This window comes from Grammomys surdaster, unplaced genomic scaffold (genome assembly GCF_004785775.1).
Source record: "Grammomys surdaster isolate TR1022 unplaced genomic scaffold, NIH_TR_1.0 241, whole genome shotgun sequence".
In the NCBI taxonomy this organism is placed as follows: domain Eukaryota; kingdom Metazoa; phylum Chordata; class Mammalia; order Rodentia; family Muridae; genus Grammomys; species Grammomys surdaster.
The window spans coordinates 4,254,577-4,278,836 of record NW_021604686.1 but is presented as its reverse complement, the minus strand read 5'-3'; the positions used below and the strand labels follow the sequence as shown (position 1 = coordinate 4,278,836).

The window sequence follows — 24,260 nt, the reverse complement described above, 5'->3', positions numbered from 1 at the left end:
AAAGAAAGAAAGAAAGAAAGAAAGAAAGAAAGAAAGAAAGAAAGAAAGAAAACTACTTTTAAAGTACATGTTCATGAGATTTCAGGTTCATCATTATTCTAATTTTTTTAAAGGCATGTGAGTATGCCCTATGGAGCTGGTAAACTTACTACTAAATCTAACCATGGGAATAAAAGATCTGCTTCAACCTACTGGGCTGGAAAGTATTGTACCAATGGTGTAACTTACCAAATCAGTTTCCTTTTTCCTCCTTTTCTTTCTTTCTGTTTTAAGCACCTGGTAGGAAGTGAGGAAAAACATAAATTAAGATTACAATGACTAACATACTCACTTCTCTGAAAATGCTTGGGCCGGGTGGTGGTGGCGCACGTCTTTAATCCCAGCATTTGGTAGGCAGAGACATGCTGATTTCTGAGTTCGAGGCCAGCCGGGACTACACAGAGAAACCCTGTCTTGAAAAAAAGAAAAGAAAATGCTTGAACAGCTTCAACTGATAATAAAAAGTTCTTTATTCTTCAAGAGGAACTATGCAGAGCTGAAGTAAATTTGAGAAAATATTTTAAGTTTGGTAAAATGAAGTGCTAACAAAATCAGAAGAATGGATGAACTTTTTAGAGACTGATATCTTTTTAAATGCCAGTTCTAAATTGAACACCATAATTAGACATTTAATAATTATTCAAATTATAGTCTCAACTATGAAGGTTTGCTACATACTACAGGCATAAAAGGGGGCCACGTGGAGCATGGGCAAACTCTGTAACAGATGGCATCCCCTGATGACACAAAACAGAACAGCTTAAACCTGTCCTTTAACAACCATCAATTTACAAAGCAGCAGTATAAACCTAGTAAGAATCAAGTATATAAAGCATAAGTCTGATACCTACAACACTGGAACGTCTAGAACTTGTTTACATAAAAATGATTTGAAATGGCTTAAAATTTTAATTCATCAGCTAAAATAAGTAAAAATAAAACAAAGCATAATCCAACACTAAGATATTCCTGAACAAATAATAGTGTTACATGTGTTATAATGAAAAGAAACATACTGATATCCTTGTTTAGACAGCTGTCTCTTTCTTTAAAACACATGCACATTTTTGTTTAGATTTTTTTTTAGTTAGAATTTCTCTATATAAAACAGGCTGTCTTTAACCACTCTATCCTCCTGTCTCAAGTCTCCAGAGTGATGAGATTAAACGTATGTGCCACCACACTCAGCTTAAAAGTATACAGTGTTTTCCAGGCTGGCCTCAAACTCACTGTGTTGCCAAGGATGAGCCTGAACTGATCACTCTGCCTCTACGTCCAGAGTGCTGGGATGATGATGTGGACCACCACGTTTTCTATGTATCAGAGCTCAGATCTGCACTTTATGAATGTCGGTCAAGCACTCCAGCATGAGCTATGTTCCTAACACCTACCCAACTATAAAATATTTGATAGCTTTAAAGCAAGATTTCATTAAAATATCAAGCAGTACAATTCCCAGCTCTTAACAGAACCAAAAAGTGAAGGTTAATATTACTGATGTTTGTATTTCCCCAAAAATACATTTTTCCTAAAAACTAATTCAAGAGAGATCTAATTCGTATGTTCTTAGGTAAAAGCTAAGTATATATAATTCATTTGACCTTTAACCATTACTTTTCAGAAGTCAATTTATATATAATCATGATTAATATATATAAAGTGTAATATTGAGGGCACACTATTATGTACTGAGAGAAAACACATGGTGTTATTAGAGCACAATTGAGAGGATCTAGAGTGATGATAAGTTGGTCTGGTCTCTTAGAAGATCTAGAGTAATGATAAATCGGTCTGGTCTCTGTGATATTTTGCTGAAATACACTCTTGGTCACTGTCTAGGCTGGTGTTGAACTATGACCCTCCTACCGTATCCTCTACAGTATTTGACTACTGGCATGTGTCATCATGAACAGCATAATCAAAAATCATTGTAAAGATGTAGAAAAATGATAATGAAACCACTTAGCACAAGTAAGATACACAAATACTAATTTAAAAAAAACGTTTCCTAAACAGATTCCTTACAAAGAATTTATAATTTATTTAATACTTCTAGAAATCTAACTCATTTACCTTTGGGGCTGTGCTATCCAAAGTCTTGAACTCATTCATGTATTCATCTAAAAACACCTTAAAAGTGTTAACCCAAACTCTCACTGGAGATTCATTCCAATCACGCTGCTCAAACCTCATGGTCTTTTCTAGAATCTGTTCGAATAGCGCATACAAGTCTTTATAGCGGATGCTTTTCCCATCATCCATCTAAGAAGAAGAAAAAAAACCTGTTAAGTTTTATGGAAACATTCTTTAAAGACTAAGTCAACTTGTACTGGGGAATATAGATTACAATCTTAATATGGCTTATAATGAGCCAACTCAAGGCATTATCCAGCATTTGTACAATCCCATCGTATAGTATAAGGTGTAGGCAGGATAAACCTACTATACTAAGTATCAGTAACAGACCTAACAGTTAGAGTAATACAATAATTAAGTCCTAAGAACTGTTCCCTTGAGTCTGGCTTTATAGATTATTAAAATTACAAACCACGTTGCACTGTATCTCCTGACATGGCCTAAGCTTACCGCCAATGCAGATGAATAAGAGCTGAAGATATTCTGCCGAAATTCTTTCAGGGCTTTTTTAAATACGACATCCACTAATGTATCCTTCTTGCTGTCTTCATTATCTAGGTCATTCATCTAGGGACCAACCACAGAAAAGGTTGTTATACATAACTATTCATCAAAAAGATACAAATGCATTGGCTGGAGTGTTTCTTAAGCAATGAGCATCCTAACAGTAGAAGCCACTGGACACTGCGGGACCTGAGCAAAGACAGTGCCCTTCATCACAACATCTAAGTTCTCCTGTAGCATTTGGATTCTCCAGTTCTGTGGACTCAACAGCTACAACTGTGCAGTAAGCCTTACCTTCATATCTGACACTTAGGAAATCACAGAGGAAGCTGAAACCCTGTCTCACGTTGAGTGTCTTAGTCTCTGAGCTTTTGATAACAAACACACTGAGGTACTGAAGACATTTTAACCTATCTTATAACAGCATATCTTATAACAAACAATCTTTAGTCAAAACTCAGAGGCTAACTGAGCAAACAAAGTGTACCTTTTTCAGAAGAAACTCATCCATACTTTTTAAGTCGTTGGCACTTGTTATGATTTGGACAGAGTCATTTTGCCAATGCACAGAGTCCAAGGCCACACTGCTGATTTTCACACCTCTCTTGCGCTTTGCCTTTGGAGAAGGTTCCTTATTCTCCTTGAACTCTTTTCGACAACTCCCAGGCAGTTCCGGACTCAAAGGAGGTGTTGGGTGGTACTGAGTTAATTCTACAATTCAAAACAGGGTAAGTAATAAGTAAAAAGACAAAAAAAATATTGAAAATCTCCATTCTTATTGTAAAAACCTCAGTCCCAAAGATGAAGAAGAATAAGCAACAAACTAGCAATATTAAATATTGTTCTTCCAGTTGCAACTTTGTTATACTTGTTTGAAGGAATGTCTAACCAACCAACAAGGAGACTTTGATAATTATAATTTTTACTGTAGTCTATAACCATGAACACATCAGCGACACTGTCTGTTGATAGTTAACAACTTGTTAGGGAGTGAGGTAGCTCACCTGGCTTGCTTTTGGTCTAACATTTTATTTAGTGTTTTCTTATACATACTCCTTATTTATAACTGTCTAAATTATCATGTGATATGTGGAATAAACAGATAGTATATATTACAGAAGAGAGTATCATGTTTTGTATTTGTTCACACGAGGGAATAAAATTTTATATAAACCATTACAATTTAGAACAGAACTAGATTAGACTTGCAAAGCCCTATCTGAAGCCTGAGGAGAATATTGATATAAACTGACTTCACTTTAACTCACTAAGTAATTACTTCATTTTACAAAGTCATTATCCTGTTTAGAATAACAATATTCAATAAGTTATAATCTCAGTTTTGCATTAAAAACAAAGGCTACCTTACTAAATTTTCATTCAAACATAAATAAAAAGCCATAATCCTAATTTTTATGAAGGTCTTTATATAATGACATTTGCTTAAAATGTATATTTTCAAGTAATTAACCTTATCACTCTTTTTTGGTAATTATATTAGAATATAATTACTGAAAATGGTAAATTTAGAATGATCATTGTGAATTAGATAAGATATTAAGAAAATGAACACTTAAGTAATGCAATGGAGAAAGTTAAGTTTTTCTAATCTCAGTTAGACTAGGGTTAGATAACCACAGAATTATTATTATTATTATTATCTGTATCTGTTGGTCAGTTGACAAGAACAAAGCCACAAGATACAAAATGAGGGGTAAATTTCATCTCTACCATCCTTTATCCTTTCAAGTGTTAGTTGCTACTCCTGAGTACTTTCAAGTGTGTTACTGCTATATCCTTAAAAGTCAAAAGAATGGCTACCTTATGTAATGCAAGGCATTAATGTGCAGTACATATGACAGTTGATCCTGTTAACTTGACAGGATCTAAAATAAAATCACTTTGGAGACAATCTCTGGGCATGACTGGGAGGGATTATTGAGATTAGGTTGAGTAGAAAACCACTTTTAAATTAAATATAGGTAGTTACCATTCCATGGGCTAGGGTCCCAGACTGCCAGTTAAAAGGGAGCTAGGAAGGTAAGGTATATTACAGAGAAAAGTACCACATTTTTTGTATTTGTTCACACTAGAGAATAAAATTCTATGCAGACCATTACAGTTCAGAAACATATTAGACTTGCAAAGCCCTGAAACTATAAACCAAAATAAACTCTTCCATTTTAAAATTGCATTGATAAAGTTTTTTTGCCATAGTATTGAGGAAGGTAACTAAGTAAATACTTTATGTGTATTACAATGGCTGAGATGGAGACTCTGCACCAAGCATGATAGCTCATGCATATAATCTCAGCACCCATGAAGCCAGGGCAAGTTTGTCTCAAATTCAAGGCCAGTTTGGGATACAGTGTAAGACTTTGTTTTGAGAAACAAAGGAACAAAGGAACGAAGATTGAACGAACAAACAAGTTAGGAGAGCTAGCCATGCCACCTCACTGGCTGTAGTACTCCGAAGAGCAGGCCCTGCATCTTGCCTGTGCAACACAGTGGAGCTGGCGCTGGTCTCATGAGCCAGCCCTGAGGGTGTGAGGCAGGAGAATTGTCCCAGCCGCTCATAAACTGCAGCACATGGGAAAGTGTGCCCCATACCTTGACTGGGTAGCACAGTGGAGCTGGAGCTGGAGATGAGGGTGTGGCTGAGCAGGCCCTGAGAACAAGAGAGCAGGAGGGCTGACCCTGTCTCTTGATCATCACAGCATTGGGTGGCCTAGCAAGAGCAGTGCTGGAGAGCTCATCCTGGAAGTGTGGATAAGGGAGAGCCAGCGCCAAGATGCTAGGCTCTTGAGTTGGCCCACCCTAAAATCTGTATCATCTGCAAATAGATGGGATGCATCAAAGGGCCAGTGCTGCTAATCTAACACTGCAGAATCTTCATGACACACAGCAACAACAGGGTAGCCAGGAGGAGTCCCGGAGAGAATCCAATATTGATGATGCCACAGAAGCCAGAGACTATGAAGCAAAGAAATGACTCACTGCAATGAACATGTGCAAGTACAGATGTGTGGACAGAGGGATATACTGTAGGACACACTGTGACACACAACAGCTTCCATGATGAGATATTGCCTTTACTTTGTTTTGTTTGTTTATGTGTTTATTTGAGAGGAGAGGTTTCAAGGGTAATTGGGGGATATGAGGGGATGGAAAGATGAGTGGGACTGGGACACATGCTATGAAACTCACAAAGAATCAATAAAAATTTAAAAAGAAAGAAAGTTCCAAGACAGCCAAAGCTACAGAGACTTTATCTTAAAAACAAACAAAGGGAAAAAAAACACAAAACAAAAATGACAGTAACAAAAACCAATGTCAAGTATGGAGTTTAAATGCTTAAACTCAAATTCTCATTTCAATATGTATAAATAGATGACTTCTTATATTTTGGTGCTCTCACCTATAAACCATGAATAATAATTGTACTAATACCAGAAAAGTTGTTCTTTTTTTTTTTTTTTTTGGTTCTTTTTGAGACAGGGTTTCTCTGTGTAGCCCTGGCTGTCCTGGAACTCACTCTGTAGACCAGCCTGGCCTCAAACTCAGAAATCCGCCTGCCTCTGCCTCCCAAGTGCTGGGATTAAAGGCGTGCGCCATCACTGCCCGGCCAGAAAAGTTGTTCTTAAAAATCAATAGATTTAATATATATAACATGTTTATTATGGTTTTACATAGCACTCAATAATGAGCTAATGTTATGAATTACTATGACTATTATGTATTTATTAAATAAATGAATCAAGGCCAAACCTTTACAATTTAGAAAAAAAGGCTAGCTCAAGACTCATCATCACTGAAGAGGTTGTGCCATGCTCTATGCTGCATGTTCTTGGGGGATCTAACACAAGCAGAGTATGCCTTGCCGTATTAAGGAAGCACTTAACAGTAATAGTCCTATCTTATGAAAATCATTCCAATAGGAATGTCATTCTGAAGAAGAAAGGCACAGTATACTTTCAGAATGAGTAACAGAAATGAGGAAGCTCCACCCTTTGTCCATTTTACCATCAGAAACTGGATGAGCAGGTGTCACATCTGAGCCAGCAAAGAGTGACGAGACCTCCGCGTGGGGAACAGGCTTTACTCTAGTAGTCTTCTTCTCTCCTTGTTTCCCTTTGGCCCAGAATCTCATCTTCGCTCTCTGGGGTCTGTTTTTAAAACAAAATAAAGGTAAGATGAAAATCAGATGTCACTGTAATACCTGTATATCCTCCTTTAAGTTTTTACATACTTTTTAAGTTTTATATACTTTTCATATGTAGTTTTCTATTTTAACTTCAGTGTGTATTTGGCGGGTGGGTACACTGCTGGACACATGCTAGGCAACACTCTACTTTGGAGTCACACAACCAACTCATCTTGAATATAAAATACAAAACTCCCAAATTTTAAATCATTTGATAAAGAAGCCTCAGAGCAGTGTAACAAAGATTATAGTTTACTGATGGCAAACTGCCATCTTTTTATTTTTATATCTCACATGTAGCTTACAATAAAGAAAACTCTGTTTATAGTTTTGCACCACTTCCTGTCCATTCTCTGCTTCCTGCCTGCTGTTAAAGATGTGAGTAAGAACTTTTCTGATCAAGCTGCCATGCCTCCTCTCTCTTCCATGATGGACTCTTACACCTTTGGAACTGTAAGCCAACATAACCTGGTCCTTCCATAAACTGCCTTGATCATGGTGTCTTATCACAGCAACAAGAAAGTAACTAACGCAACACTGAGCTCCACCTCTGTCCCTCTTTTGTTCTTTTATTTTGCGACAGCTTCCCTGGCTGACCTCAAACTCTATAGGTTCGGGCATGCCTTGAACTTGTGTTCATCCTACCTCATCTTCAAGAAACTGGAATTAATGGTCTGTGCCACCAGATTGGGCAGTTTGCTACACTATACTGTCTCTTTTTAGTGATACATACAATCTCTTTTTTCATGAAGATCAATGAAATACATTAAAATAATAGCAGCTCACATAAACATATACTATGTATTCTAACTTTGCACTGGGGAAAGAGGGGTCACTAATTTGTATATTAATTTGTGAATGAACATACAGATTGAATGTGAAAATTTTCAATGCCTACTAGGTAACAAGTCTATGCCTTGTTCCAGATTTTAGTGGAACTGCTTTGAATTTCTCTTCATTTAATTTTGATGTTGGCTATCAGCTTGCCATAAATTGACTTTATTATGTTTAGGTATGTCCCTTGTATCCCTGATCTCTCCAAGATTTTTATCATGAAGGAGTGTTGAATTTTGTCAAAAGATTTTTTAGCATCTAATAAAATGATCATGTGGTTTTATTCTTTCAGTTTGTTTATATATGCCTCTCTGAGATAAAACCTACTTGATCATGATGGACGATTTTTTTGATGAGTTCTTGGATTCACTTTGCAAATATTTTATTGAGTAGTTTTATATTAAGGTTCACAAGAGAAATTGTAATTTGTTCTTTTTTGAATTTTTATGTGGTTTGGGTATCAGAGAAACAGACCTCAAAAAATGAATTTGGCAGTGTTCTTTCTGTTTCTATTTTGTGGAATAATTTGAGGAGTACTGATTGGTATTAGCTTTTCTTTGAATCTGGTAGTATTTGGAACTAAAACTGTCTGGCCCTAGGCTTTTGGGGGAGGGGGAGTGTCAGGAGACATTTAATAATGGCTTCTATTTCCTTAGGGGTTTTTGTCCATATTTAAATTGTTTATTTGACCTTAATATAACTTTGGTAAGTGGTATCTATCAAGAAAATTGTCCATTACTTTTGAGGTTTTCCAATTTTATGAAGTACAAATTTTTGAAGTAAAAATTAATGATTTTTTTGAAGGTCTCCCATTGCTGGTGAGACTGAAAACTTGTACAGCCACTTTGGAAACCAATATGATGTTTTCTCGGAAAATTGGCAATGGGTCTACCTCAAGATCCAGCTATACCACTTCTGGGCATATACCCAAAGGACACTCAATCCTACCACAAAAACACTTGCTCGACTATGTTCATAGCAACTTAATTCATAATAGCAACCTAGAAGTCTTTCAACAGAAGAATGGTTAAGGAAATGTGATAATTTACACAATGGAGTATTACTCAGCTGTTAAAAAAAATAGCATCATGAAATTTGCAAGCAAATGGATGGAACTAGAAAAAAAAAAATCATCCTGAGTGAGGTAACCCACACCCAAAAAGACAAACATGGTGTGTACTCACTAAGTGGACAGTTTATTAGCAGTAAAGTAAGGATAATCATGCTATAATTCACAGACTCAGAGAGTTAAATAACAAGGAGGGCTGGAGGCGGAGGCGGGGGGTGAGTGCAGCAAGACTCTTCCTGAGAAGGAGAAACAGAATAGATATCTTGGGTAGACTGCAGGCCAGTGAGGATAGTAACAGGAGGGATCAGATGTGGAGAAGACGTGGAGAAGAGGGAAGGAGTACTGGAAAGACAACTGGAATTGGGGAGGATTTCAGCGGCAAGGAAGAAACTTAATCCAATAAAAACTCCCAGGAATCTATGAGGATGACGCTAGCTAAGACTTAAAAAGGGGGTAGGTGGGGGAGCTATGGAGCCTGAACTGGCAATCTTCTGTGACCAGGAAAGACTTCCAGTATAAGAATTTGGACACCAACACAGCCTCAAAACTCAACCTACAATTTGTCCTGCCTACAAAATGTTTTGTGGTACAGAAACTGGAGTGGCTAACCAGCAACTCATCTAGATTGAAACCCAAACCAAGAGAGGAAGTACACCTCGACACTGCCTGGAGGGCCAGGAACCAGAGGCTATACAGAAACAGAGACCTAGGAGAGAATGAAACACAGCTGGCACCAAAAAAAGTGTCAATGAAATGATGCCTAATGATAATATGCTATATTCATAGATTGGTGCCTAGCCCAATTGTCATCAGAAAGGCTTCATCCATCAACAGATTAGAACAGATGCAGAGACTCACAGCCAAATATTATACAGAGCCCTGGGAATCTTGCAGAAAAGAGGAAGGAAGGATTTGTAGGAGCCAGAGGGATCAAGGATATCACAAGAAAACCCAGAGAATCTACTAACCTGAGCTCATATGGGCTCACAGAGACTGAACTGACAATAAGGGAGCCTGCCTGGGTCTGACCTAGGTCATCTACAGTTGAGTAGCCTAATCTCCTTATGGGACTCCTAACAGTAGGAGCAGGGGCTGTCTCTGACATTTTTGCCTGCTTTGGGGACTCTTTTCCTCCCACTGGATCACCTCATCCAGGCCTAATATGAGGGAGGTGCCTAGCCTTATTACAACTTGATATGCCATGTTTGATTGATATCCTTGGGAAGCCGGCCCTTTTCTGAAGGGAAACGGAAGAGTAGATAGGAATTGGAAGAGGGGTAGGGAGAATCCAGGAGAAGAGGAAGGAGGGGAAACTGCAGTAGGGATGTAATATATGAGAGAAAGAGAGAGGAAAGCAAGATGAAGAAGACCTACTTTCGTTGTTATAAAGTACAAGTCTATTTGTGTCCAATATGATGTTCAGTCCTTGGTGGGGCTTCAACTGTGTAACATCTGGTTGTGTTGTTTTGGAGGCAGAGTCTTACTGTGTTGTCCAGGGTGACCTCCAACTTTCAATCCTCTTTTTCCTCCACCTTCTGAGTGTTAGGATTACAGGTATGTGTCTCCACACCCAGGCTGAATTGTTTTAGTAGTAGTTGGCTCTTCTATACCTTTTCTTTATATTGAGTAACTCACCTTTTAAATTGGTTATAAAATTTCCTTCTCTCATCCTTCTACTTTATTGTACAACTTTCTGAGATATAGTCACTTTTCTTCCTCCCTCCTTATTACTTCATTATTATTACTAGAATTGGTGTGTGTGTGCGCGCGTGAGTGTGCGTGTATTGTCAAGTGATTTCCTCAATTAATCTCCAACTTCCTGAAATGAAGTCTCGCACTGACCTTGAAGTATACCAATGTCACTTACCTGGCTAGGCAGTAAGCTCCAGGGACCTAGCTATCTCTTGCCTCAACCACTGGAGTTACAGGCATAACTTCACACCTGGAATTTTTTGTGAGTGACAGAGATCTGAACTCAGGTCCTCATGTTGCTTAGGAAGCATTTTATCCGATAAACTGTTACCCTCAACACCATTATTTTTAATTTTCCAAAATTATTTTTATTATGGATGTTTCTTTTTCATAAACTTTGGTGTCAGTTATAGTCACTACGCAGAATTTTCATCATATTTTCTGGTTTTAACGTTTTCTATCTTGTGTATTTCCTTGATATTACATTTTTATCTGTTAATTTTGGCTCCTTCAATATACTGTTCTCTCAAAATATATGGTGATCATTGATATCTCATTATCATTTCTTTGGGTTTAAAGTGTTGCTCTAGTGTGCAGTAGCAGAGCTTGAAAACTCCAGTCTTCCTTACAGGGTTACCTGGCTGTAAACTCCAGTCTTCCTTACAGGGTTACCTGGCTGGGCAATTTTGCAAGGACATGTCTTCTAATCTTTCCTCAATAGATGAACAACGTCCCAAAGTTTCTTTGAACCATTTTTTCAAAGGGCATTAAAAAAATGTATTAACTGAGCAAAGGAAAAAAGCCGAGAGGTGTAAGCACTTAATGTGTAAAATTCATTTAAAAAATAAGTAAATACTGGGGGTAGGTTAATAGGTAAAATGTTTGCTACACAAACATGAAAAACATGAGTTTAGTTCCCAGAGCTTATGGTTATGGTATGACAGGCTTATAGAGATTCCTGGAGCTAGCTACTACTAGTCAACCTAGCCAAACCACAAAGCCCAAGAACTCAGTAAGAGACCTGTCTCACAAAACGAAACAGTGGTCAACACCTGAATGAGGTTGACCTTTGACCTCCACATACTACATGCACCTGCACTCAACCACACATATACCAGTACACTCATGAATTTACACTACACACACACATATTTAAAAAAAAAAAGTCCCATACATCGGGAGTGGGAGCTATCCCAAAAGCTGCTGCCTGTATATGAGATACATTCTTCTAGCTGGGCTGCCTTGTCTGGCCTCAGTGAGAGAGGAAGTACCTAGCCTCACAGAGACTTGAAGTGCCAGGGTGAGGGGATAACCAAGTGGGGGCCCTGCTCAGAGGAGAAGGGAAGGGAGGATGGGGGAAGGATTGTGGGAGAAGGTGACCAGGAGGAGGAGAGTGACAGGATGCAAAGTGGATAAGTAAAAAATTATTAATTTAAAAATGTGGTCCACATCTTAAAAATATTAGCAAACTTGCCAGGCAGTGGTAGTGCACGTCTTTAACCTCAGTGCTTGGAAAGCAGAGGGAGGTGAATTTGAAGTTAGCCTGGTCTACACAGCAAGTTCCAAGACAGCCAGGGCTACACAGACCTCCCCTCTTCTGTTTTTGGGGGGGGGGGGAGATTGGATAAAGTTAAGTCTAGAGATCTTATATTTTTATCTTTTCCTGAAAATACGTTTATTATTTTCTGCTAAGAATAGAGAGGGCCAGTTGGCTCCATGTTTATTTCTCAGTTTTACCTACTTGGTTAGTATGCAGACTTTTCTCATCTGTTAAGACATTCACATTTTGATTTTGTCTATTTTGTTTCATCATTTATGGGGTTGGTCATTTGGGCAAATAAAGTAGAAATTAAATTTATATATTTAACTGTCTCCAATTATATGTCCTTTAGTCTATTATATTATTATGTACATATCTTCTTTTTCAATTCTGACTTGTGGTATAATTTTTTCTAGATTTAAGTCCCTTGTAAATCCCTTTTAGTCTATAAAAAGTGGTCTACAATTGAAGAAGAAAAAATATTTTTTAACATGCCTTGAAATCTTCATTAAGGGCCCAAATGCTTATATAATTTTTAAAAGGTATTTATTTGAAAATAAAAATGACCTGAACTCTCTGTGTGTTTAGATGTATATACACGCCTATGCATACCAATAAACATCCCTATGTGTACTAGAGGCCAAAGGAGGATTTTACCTGCTCTACCACTCTCTAGTTCCTTGAACCTAGAGGTAGGCTAGTGACTAGCCAGCCCCGGTGCTGCTCCAATGTCTGTTCCCTCCACAGTGTCAGGAGTATTAAGAGCCTATGTATATGCACTACCAGAATGCCTAGTGTCCTTGGAGACCAGAATAGGGCACTGAAGTCTCAAATTAAAAGTAAAAAAAAAAAAAGATTGTGAGCCATCTTATGGGTGCTGGGAACTGAACACAGGTAACTGCAGAGCGTCTCTTCAACCTCATACTTTTTTATGGGGTACTTAGTTTAGGCCCTTCCAGCAAACACTCATAACTGCTGCAGCTTCACCCGAGCTCACCCACAAGCAACTTAAAGAAAACAAAATTGTCTTCTGAAAGTATTTTCTTTTTCTTTTCTTGCTTTTTTTTTTGGGGGGGGGGGGGGTGGGGGTTTTGAGACAGGGTTTCTCTGTATAACAGCTGTAGCTGGCTGTCTTGAACTCGAAAGTATTTTCCTAGGGCAATTTAGTGGAGAATATATTACATAAATTACAACCCAAAAACTGAAAAATATCAATTTCATCCTACCTAATCTCTGGCCTTTTACAATACAATATTATAAATCATATAATGATTAAGAAACCTCTTCCAAATCATATTGTTATCCACATAAGAAAGCTCAGTGTGTGTGCACAGGATAAGGACAAGATTCTTGCAAAGAGAGATGATCTAAGCACTGAGCCTATGAAGCACTCCAGGACAGCTCGCTTAAACAGGTGAAGGTGACTGATCAGGAAAAACCAAAGAAAACAAAACCCAAAATATCTGAAGCACCACTGCTCTAGCAAGAGAACTGCACTGTAGGAGAATAAACAGAAAGGTTAGTTGCTAAAGCCCATGGCCTATAATTCAAGACTTAGTGTACAAAGAAAAATAAAAGGACCTAGACTGTTTTTCTTAAAAGCAAATTGCTTAATTTAAGAACTTAATATATAAATTATTAAATAAAATCATTGAAATTATTATATTACTCAGGGCTGGAGAGATGGCTCAGCTGTTGAGAGCACTGGCTGCTCTTCCAGAGGACCCAGGTTTGTTGTCCAGTACTTATATGGCAGGTCACAGCTGTCTTTAACTCCAGTTCCAAGGGAATCTGACACTCTCACAGAAATACACATTCAGGAAAAATACTGATGCCTATAAAATTAAATAATTTTTTAAAAAATTAAAAAAAAAACTCCTATTATTTCTTTACACCTCATACCTTATGTCCAAATCTGAAGACTTCTGTCTTACTGCCAATTTTGTAATCTCTCCTTGAGACATAGCCTTATGGAGCTTTGCTTGTTCATCAACTGAAGAAAATCGTTGTGACGTCTGTAGGAATTACACATGGCAAAGACTTAAAATCAAGTAAACATATGATAGCATGACTAACTTACAACTCAGTAATCAACAGTTCACAGTTCCTGTCAATTCAGTAAGTATCTCATCAGGAAGTCAGGAAAACAGTCAAAACCATTCAAAGACAAACTCAAAAGAATCCAAATCTGAGAAATAACACAACAGTGAGTATTATGTTCTATACCTCTTTTTTTTTTTTGGGGGGGGGACCTTGAGGGATTCTTTTTATGGGTTATAGACTGTTGTTATATCCAGTCAAAGTTTAAAAAAAACTAGGCTACACAGAAAAAAAAAATCAAAACATCACCTATGTTCTAAATTATAAACAATTTATGTTATCAAACTAGCACTTCAATTTCATTTGGCAATTAATGTACGCTCCTCTAAGGACAATTCACTTCTGAGAATTCTTGCTAGTTATTCAAGTAATTTTCTTGTATTTTATCTGTTAAAGTGTCCTTTAGCCTTTTGATATGCTTGGCTATGGCACAAAGTCAGAAAACACCCAGAGCTGTCATAGACAGATGTCTGTGGCCAACGTAGAGTAGAGGAAATCCGTATCTAATGCATAAGAACAGTCAGACAAACAGTTTTTAAGACAACTGGTAAGAAACAAAGGAAGTAGGTAGCTTATACCTGCTCCAGCTTACTGCCTCATGATATTACTAGTTTCTGTGCTATGACACAGAGAGGGGAACCCCAAATGAAGTTTTAGACTCCTTGAGCTGAACACCTGCAGATAAAAGCTCATGGCAATCAAAGTACCTTGTGACCAAGTAACAATACTGGAAAGGGGAGAGAGCTGCATAAATCTCGAGATCTAGAAAAGATTCCCTTTCAATACTGGGATCAGTACTAATCAATACTGTTGTATGCGAAAACACCAATATCACGTATAGGTGTGGAATAATTAAAGGTAAGGTTAGTTATGATGCTGGTGCCCAAGAGCCAGGAACTCAACTCTGTGCTGTACAGGCCACAACAGGATACAAATGAACTTGTCTCGGTAGTCAAAATAATTGCCCTTCAACTGAGTGCTGTTTGGGTCTACTGATTTTGAAAGGCCTAAAAGAATCAAACTGTTTCCAGAACAGTTATATTCTAGATCTGGAAATCTTACCAGAAAACCATAGTATACAGAAAATTAATTGGGAGGGAAACAAATTCTTCAACTAACCAGAAAAATTCACAATGTAAACTATATAATTTTTAAAAGAGAAATAAAAAGTAGGAATATATTATATTTAACAAGAAGAAAAAAAATCAAGGCATTTACATTGACTGAATTGTTCAATTAGAAGGATATTAAAAATACTAATTATAATTGTACTTTACATGGATGAAAAGGGGAAATAGAAAACAAAAATTCATGTAAAAAGACTCAAACTTCCAGAGATACCACCTCAATATACATTTTAAAAAATAATTCTTCCTTCTACATATTGTCTAATTACATTTTTATGAAGTTCGAGAATAGAGTGAAGGAGGAAATTCAGTAGAAACATAAGGAAATTGTTGATGTTACAGAAATCTTGACACTTGAAACACAGGTTTCATAGTTGTATATAAATTCTTCAAAGAGCAAACTGTCAAATGAGTATCTGTACATGACCTCATTTATAAACAGTTAATAAATCAATTATCAAGTCATTAACAATGCAATAAAACACTCAATTTTAGAAGGATAAAAGATGAGCACTTAATGAGGTTCAAAAGAATATGTTCGCTATCTATAAACTACGTTCCTCAAAAGAACACGGAAGTCGGATATTAATACAACTCTAGATTCACAAGGGCACTTATCGCTTGTACACACACGTGTGTGTGTGTGTGTGTGCCTGTATGTGTATACACATACTTTTTGCCTCCATGGGAAAAAAAAGATATGGAGGCTTTATTTTTGGTTCAAATTCATTGAGATTGCTAATCAGCAGGCTTACTGTTTGTCTTATTTAGAACACAGAATATACACGTTGGCATAGCTACAGAAAAAAACTGAAAATGACCAATTATGGGATAATCAAGATACTGAAAGTGAATCAAGATTTCAGAAAGAAAATAAAAAAGTATCAGCCTTAGAGATCTTCAGTCCAAAAGTGTTTAGGGAAGCATGAAGACTTGAGTGCTCGCCCCAGAACACAAATATGTGCTGCAGGTGCTGGTGGTGGTGGTGGCGGTGGCGGTGATAGAGGACCAGGTAGGGTGGTGCATACTTATAATTTTAGCACTGGGAAGGCAGTGACAGGCTGATCCCTGCTGCATGCTGGGCCCCACCAAATTGGTGAATTTCCTGAAGACAGCTGTATGGTAATTCGACAAGGGTATGCTGACTATGCTCCATGGCTCTAGGAGGATCCAGGGAAGCATGAACTTTGTGCTAGGAAATCAGACCAGAACAGAACTGTACTTTGGATTGAGAAAGCAATTCTTCTGATATATGAACTATAAGCCTAACTAAGTAGTTTTCTTTCTCTGCAGAAGAAGAAAGAGGAAGTGGCCCAGAATGCTGCCATAAATTTAAAAAATTAAACAACTGCCTAGAGATTTCATCAAGATGGACCCTGATCCAATTGGACCAGTGGCTGCTAATGCAGCAAACCATTTTAAGAGGGTGGGGCTCTACCAAAAAGGCCTTTTATATGGAAACCATATCCACCAAGCCACTGTTGGTGCTGGCCCTAGAAGATGCCTACACACACACACTCTTAATCTTTTTTTTTTCATTTTTATTGTTTAATTGCATGTGTGTGAGCATAGGTTTGCACAGTGTGTGGGGATGTGTCAAATGCTCCTGGAGCTGTAGTTAGACTCAGAGGCGAGTGGCCTAGGTATTAGGACTGAACATGGGTCCTCTGCAAGATCAGTACAAGAACTACTGAGGCATCTTTCCAGCTCTATTGTTAGAGTCTCACTATGCAGCCCTTGCTGGCATGGAACACTCTACATAGGCCAGGCTGGCCTGGAACTCACAAAGACCCAGCTGCCTCTGCTTCCCGAGTGCTAAGATTAGAGAAGTGCACTACTCCTGGTCCCCTCTTATATTTCTGATATCTGGTAAATGCTATTCTAAATGACTGCACAAGGTTGCAATTAGTAAATTCTAGCAATGTAGAAGAAACTCAACAAGACAAAATAACCCTATATTCTCCCAAACAAGTAAATGTCTTAGAGGGAAATAAAGGAATACTTAAGATAGAGTGACAGTCTAAAAAACTATCAAACAAGAATAAAAATAACAAAACCTAGTAAACAATTGCAAATAAGAGTTCTTGGAAACTTCAAATTACTTGCGTAATCCCAAAAATTCTTATAATCCCAGCACAAACTTTCACCAAAAATAAAGTCAGTCTAAGAAAACTGTAGAAGAACAAAGGATAAAACTGGCAGGGCCTTATGATTGACTGAAAGTAAATGGCAGAAAGAAAAGGTCTACCTGAAGCATGAAACACTAAAAGAAGCCGAGTATAGTAGCTCATATCTGAAATCTCAGTTTTTGAAAGGCCAACACTGAAAAAATACTGTGAATCTGACCAGCCTTTACTACAGAGTGAAACTTCTGCCTCAGAAAATAAAGGAAAAGACCTGAAATTGCTAAAGCCACTGCCTCTAGAAGAAAGTAAATTTGTAAAAGGATAGGGAAAAATTCTCTTTGGAGACTGTATTATAAAGAAAAAGAGCTCAAAAATCCAGAATCAGAAAATTATAAGGGAAAGGAGAATAAAACATTGCCTGATCACCAAAAGAGAACAGTCTTTCCATAAAGAAACTGTATTTTGTTACACTGATAGAGAAGACATTCATAATTTTTTAATCTTCTAAACTATACAAACCAAATACACAAAATGAATAAATTAAAACATACAACATCTATACAAAGGTACAATAATAAAGAAATAGAGTATCAAGTCAGAACCAAAATAAGAATCAAAACAACTTAGTCATTATAACTCTTACAGGTGTGTTGGTATTATGCTTGTGGGCACATTCTTTCTGCCACTGGTACTGAAGTCCTTGGGGTTCCCAGCTAGGTAAGACTATTGATGCTGTATCTACTCCTGCAGCATGCAGAGTGCCTTCTATGAAAGCTAACTAGCAAGGGGACAGCTTGCTGCTCCATGGGATAAGGTATATATCTGGTACTGTAAATCTGGTCAAGAACCCATGGCTTGGAGGTAGAGGCAAGAGGATCTCTGTGAGTTTAAGGCCAACCTGATCTAAGAAGTTACAATATAGCCCTATCTCTATAATAAAAACCTGTCTCAAAAAAAAAAAAAAAAAAAAAAAAAAGCTGAGGTCACAGGTGAGTAAAGACCTCATTATTGTCTTTCAGCTGAAGTGACAAGGCACTCAACTGTACTCTCAATATTTATGTTTATTTCCACAGACAAATGCTATTCTCATTCTTAACCAGAGAAGCTTCTCCTTGCAGTGAACAGCTGTGATTAAAGAGTCCCCTTGCCACTCCAGAGGCTTAGAATAAGTGATAGTTGACTGCCCAACCCTGAACAGGCCATCTATACCATTCCATCTACGGCTCGTGGGACATCTAAAAGGAACAGCACAGCCTAAGGAGGGGAGGGCTATAAAACGCTGTTTTCAAAGCATGCCACAACTGCAAACATGATCTTACGGGAGCAGGAGTTGCCTCCACTGAGCCTGTCAACCACCAATCTTAAATGGGAGGGGCTAGTGGAGCTCAATCCCTCCATGATGAAGCACTAGCAACTGATAGGTTCTAAGAAACGAACAGTCATTGTCTTCAGTAGTGTACAAAGGAGTTCCAAACTTGAGACTACATGGTTTGCTAAAATCAGTGGGCACAAAACAAAACAAAAACCAGTGTAAATGTAGGAAAGGAGCCTATAAGGAAGAAGGTAGGAACAGTGGGAGAGGGAGGAAGGAGATCAGGTGGGGACTGAGAATAAACATGTATCAGCTATCAAAAAACAAATGTAATCAATAAAGTCAAATTAACTTGAAAATAACTTACAGGTTACCAAAGACAAATAAACACAAATCACTATTCCTAATACCTGAAGTTCCTAAACAAGAGACACAAGATAATAGTAAATATAAAGGTAACTTCTCCAAAGGCAGAAATAAGACAAGAAGTTACAGACAGAAAGAGTCTAGTAGGTATAATGGATCACTAATCTAAAATGATCAACTAACTTAATTCTATCCTACACCTGAAACAAAAGTCTGAATGCTCCAAACTAAAATATAAAATAAATCACAAATAACAGAAAATTAGAATGGCAAAAGACAATACTACATAAAGATATCTATAAAACAGCATTTTCAAAAAATGTAGAGATAGCAATGGTGAACCACTGACTTAAACTGTAAATCATAGATTTTTTTATTAAATATTTATTTTACTTTATGTATATGAAAGTTTTGCTTGTATGCATGACAGTGTGCATGCTTGTAGGATCCCCTGGATGGTTGTGAACTGCCACACAGGTACAAGAGCAGCTGGTGCTCTTAGCCACTGAGCCATTTCTCCAGCCCCTAAATCATGGATTTACTGTAATCAAGATGGTTCCTAAAATGTCAAGGCTAAAGAAAAAAAGTCAGGTAAGTTAGCGGTGTTCTAGATTTCCATAACTGAGTTATGACTTAAAATAACTGAGCATTTTAAGTCTTTCCTGGGTAACTACTGACTGCTAGAAGAGCTTCATCTAAGCAAATAAATTTAGTAGATCAAAGGTGAACACAAAGTTTGGACTTAGAACAAAAAATATTAAATTATATGTTCTGACAAAGAAGAAAAGCTCCTAAAACAAATATAAAGAAGATGAGAGCAGAATGACTGATAGTTGTGTCATGGATGCAAATTAATCAAGTATTACTTATGAAAAACTAAGTTAGGTATGATGATACAGTCCTTTAAAAAGTGAAAACAGAATTATAAATGGCCTATCAGATCAATGAAGATCTGATCCACCCATGGAAGGAAAATACTTTCCATTTTATTTGAAGTAGGACTCTACGTTATAGAAAACATATAAGCAAAGATAAAATAAAGGGCTAAGCAAAGGAAGTGGTAAGGAAAGAGAATCGGAGATAGTATTAACAAGAACCAAAAATAAAGAGCATTAAATGTGACAAGAGCACTTCTTTAAATATTAAAAGCCGCATAAGAAGGAACAGAGGATTTACCTTACCATTCTCAGCCGGAGACAGATCAATATACAAAACACAATGAAAAATCAAGGACAGCATAAGGAAGAAGGTGAGATTATGGGTGTGTTTTGAAACTTTATGCTATGAACAGAGTACTTTTATCAAATACTTGTGGAACATTCACAAAAACTGATCATACATACCAATTACAGACATAGAGATTATAGACATAAAGATAAAAGCAGAAGTCAATCAAGTAGAAAATGGAAAAATAAACATAGTAAATAAAAATTATTCCTCTTTGGAAAAGATGAGATAGACAATGACTAGTGGGAAGAATTAGGTTACTGGACCATGCCTTTCTCTTTTTGGTCACCCCATAGGTTATACTGCTTCCTCACAGAACCAAAGCAACAGAGCCATGGGACTAGGCCTATCATTTATGTTGTTACTTCAGGCAATTTTGTTATAGAAATCTAAACACAGATAACTTTAAAGTGTAGCTTAGCAGAATATGCTTTTTCTTCTTCTTGGGTAAGTATCACTCTGGTAGACACAGAATCCAAGGAGACCAGCACACACTAGTGTTTAAACTGCAGTCTGAAATAGGAGCTTTCACAAAAGCATACAATCACAGAAGTGAGAAACTATAACTCTTGCCTGCCCTCTCCTACAACATCAACGGTTATTAATTAGCCAACTTCAGATGAAGTGTTCATTTCAAATTCCCTTTAGGTGACTGATTTGCAACTGTTTTTAATCCTGTAAGATCAATGACTGTAAACTAGAAAGAGCAGATGGCTATTTCTGCTAAGGACTAACACCAGGCTCCCTTGTTAGCAAATATTGGTGATAACACCATTTTGCCTAGGGAAAAAAAATCATTTTTTAGAAATTCATGTACCCAATAAACTCAAATCCACTTTTGAAAAACATGCATTTTGATAATGCAATAAATTCACCTTATAAACAGTAAGATTCATCATCACAGTATCAGAGTTAGAATATATGACACATTTTCAGAATCATCAGAGAAACACATTTTAAAACGATTCCTTCCCTTCCCTCTACACCCCCACTCCAGTAAGTATCTAGTAGCTTATTCTACAAAGCAAAGCTTCCTCATGCAAGCATCCACCAGAAACCAGCACCACCACCTGTTCCTAAACAGGCTAATCAGGAGAGTAAGAAAGCTAGAGGTGACTGACACACTGTGCAGGAAGGTGCTCTACAACTACGGGCATGCAGTGACTGTCAAGCAGGTGAACAGAGGCTACAACACCAAAAAGAGCTAAAAGCTCCAAGCAGAAGGCCTAACTTCCTGGTTGATCCCCGCAAGAGTTCCCAGTGTGAATAGTACTCTACCATGGAAAGGACTAAGGATTGTTACAAAAGAAACTCTCAGGAACAAAGCAGCAGTTATAAAGTGCTAAGTTCTTCCATGAACAATAAATCTGTACAGACTTTCAGTAAGATTTGCTTGCTCTATATAAAATTTTAACTATTATATATATATATGTATGTGTATATATATGTGTGTGTGTAATATATATATGCTATTATAATTCAAATACAGGGCACCTTCATAACAGTCACTTAATCCTACCATCAAGAGGTCTGAGCTCTACTTACATTAACAGAAGAGTACAGATCATTTCGAATTTCTGCATTTTCAGGCCTATAGCTCATTTTGATTGATCAGGGAGCACATCCTGCATTTTTTTTTTGTCCTCCACAAAATATCAACATTACTACTTAAAAATTGTGTCTAGCCTTTTATAAGAGATGAATACAATCAGAATATTTGAGAAATTTAGAAAAATTCTAACTGGGTCTAAATATAATTCAAACATAACCGTTTAAACTTCAAATATGCAATGACTCAAAGATCATCATAAGAATCCTCCACAGTAAACAGACATTAGTGACTGGAGAGCCAATGTATATAGGAAAATAAAAACTTTCATCAACCACAATTGTTTTAGTTCCTATTAGACGTAGTTTATTAGGATCTCTATACGGTCATTTCCTAGAACACTCATAGAATAAAATATGCGTGCGTGTGTGTGTATGTGTGTATGTGTTTGCACGCACACACGGGCATGTGTTAAGTGCATCTGTGTGTCTTCTTCTATCACTCTACTTTTTCTCACTATGTAACCTGGATAGGCTGGCCTGACAATATGTAGACCAAGGTGGCCTCTATCACTAAAATGCCAAGTGCTAGGATTAAAGGCACATGTCACAATGCCTGGCTATCTAGTTTGTTTGTTTTTTTTGGGGGGGGGGAGGACAGAGTCTATGAATCTGGAGCTTGGCCATTTGGTAAAGCTGACTTAGCCACAGGACCCTTGGGTTTCTTCTATCTTAACCTCTAAGGTCTGAGATTAAGGGCTCATACCAGCATAGTTGGCTTTTTAAATGGGTACTAGGAGTCTAAATTCAGGACCTTGAACAGCAAATACTTTACCTCCTAAGCAACTATCTCGGCCCCAAGAATTAAACTCTTCACCCTAAGATAACTGTAAATGTAATATGGTATCATAATTTTGGTTCAGATGATAATAAAGTTGTACGCTTAGCCAAAATGAGTACAGGTTTATTTAAACTCAATTAAAATGTTTTGATTTCTGTTTAAAACAAATACATGCTATACATAACCTATCTGGTTGGGTTGGTCCAGGATAACACACTTTGCTCATTAAATTATATGTGTCTGCACTTTGCTAGAGATCAGGCCAGAGGCTTGCATGTACATGCTTATTTTCATTACTGTTGTTAAGAGAGGGCTTTGCTTTCTAGTCTAGCCTGGCCTTCAACTATATAGCTCATGTTGGTACCAAAATTTGGAAATCCTGCCCCAGCCTTCTAAATGTGTGATCATATCCATCTTAAGTCTTTGGGAAACATGGTCTCACACTGTATAGTTCAAGCTAGCCTTGAACTTGAGATATTGTGTTCCACCGTGCCCACTTACATTATACAAAACTCATGTTTCTTTTCTATTACTTAACAGAAAAGAAAAGGTAGGAACTTTAAAGCTTCCCCTACCCCTAGTTTTTAAATGAATAAATAGTATTTCTGTTAAAGTCTAAATTTATTTAACAGGTATCTTATTCTATGTACTAGATCAGTAAACCCTAACCAGTATAAATCAAATAAAGTCCATTACCTCGTTCTGCATATGTATTAAAATGCCTTCTCCATTTTCATCTTATTGTTTGTGATTGCTTTCACACAGTAGTGGTCAAGATTTAGCAGCTTCGAGCAACTAAAACCATGATCTACAAAATCTAAAATATTTATTATCTGGCCCTTTACAAAAATAAAAATTAAAAAACTTGTGATTCCTACTCTAGACCTTTAAAGGCAAAATCTGTGCTAATTTAAATAATCTTAATTTTACCTAATTTATCATTTGATATATACAATTAAAGTGCCCCTTATTTGAGTTCTATTAAATTAGACTTAGCTTTTGTTGCTGTGTTCACTGAGGTTTCTCATGTACAAGCCATTATGTGGAAAAAAAAGCTGTGAAGGTTAGCTTTAGATTAGCAAAGACTACTCCGAGCAGATCTGCTTGCTATTTTTTCTTATTGCTGTAAAAATTACCATTTCGGAGTCACTGTGAGAGGCCTGACCCAGGCTGGATACAGGCCCTAGCTCAGAGTGAGAAGCTTGGTCAAGGGAGAGAAGGGGCTCAATAATGTCATCGTAATCATCTTCCTCTGTATCCCCCTCCCCATCGGCAAAAGTACCTCTAGTCAAGAAATCGGAGCGCGTCCGCGCCATTCGAGCTTTCTTTTTATGGGCCGGTCTGGCAACCTGCTTGACCAAATGATAAAACAAATAACACAACAATGTTTTGTTTTTGTAATTTGGGAGAAGATGCCAATGAAAGAGGGCTCATGAATGTCTGGAAACTTCCCTCCACCCCACCATGCCCTATGTCCTGTCTGTTAGCACAAGTAACAGGGAGGAGCAAAGAGAATCCATACTCATTACTGTGAACAACAGGTAAGGATCCAAGTTAAGTCTGCACTATTCTTCTCCACAGTGAACTAAGTCACC

The 24,260-nt window shown here is 37.4% G+C and overlaps 1 protein-coding gene across 7 annotated transcripts in view; it reads right to left on the bottom strand.

The window, feature by feature from the left end:
- Myo9a (myosin IXA) overlaps positions 1–24,260 on the bottom strand; it is a 188,361-nt gene that overhangs the window by 34,820 nt on the left and 129,281 nt on the right. For 5 of the 7 annotated variants that reach the window (XM_028774384.1, XM_028774387.1, XM_028774388.1 and 2 more), the window contains 7 exons: positions 23,802–24,017; positions 13,921–14,033; positions 6,703–6,845; positions 3,167–3,390; positions 2,626–2,742; positions 2,113–2,301; positions 229–276 (listed from right to left, as the gene is read on the bottom strand). In XM_028774384.1, coding sequence (XP_028630217.1) covers positions 229–276; positions 2,113–2,301; positions 2,626–2,742; positions 3,167–3,390; positions 6,703–6,845; positions 13,921–14,033; positions 23,802–24,017 — 1,050 coding nt within the window. The remainder of the gene's footprint in view (positions 1–228; positions 277–2,112; positions 2,302–2,625; positions 2,743–3,166; positions 3,391–6,702; positions 6,846–13,920; positions 14,034–23,801; positions 24,018–24,260) is intronic. The other 2 variants (XM_028774386.1, XM_028774390.1) reach the window with 2 other exon arrangements.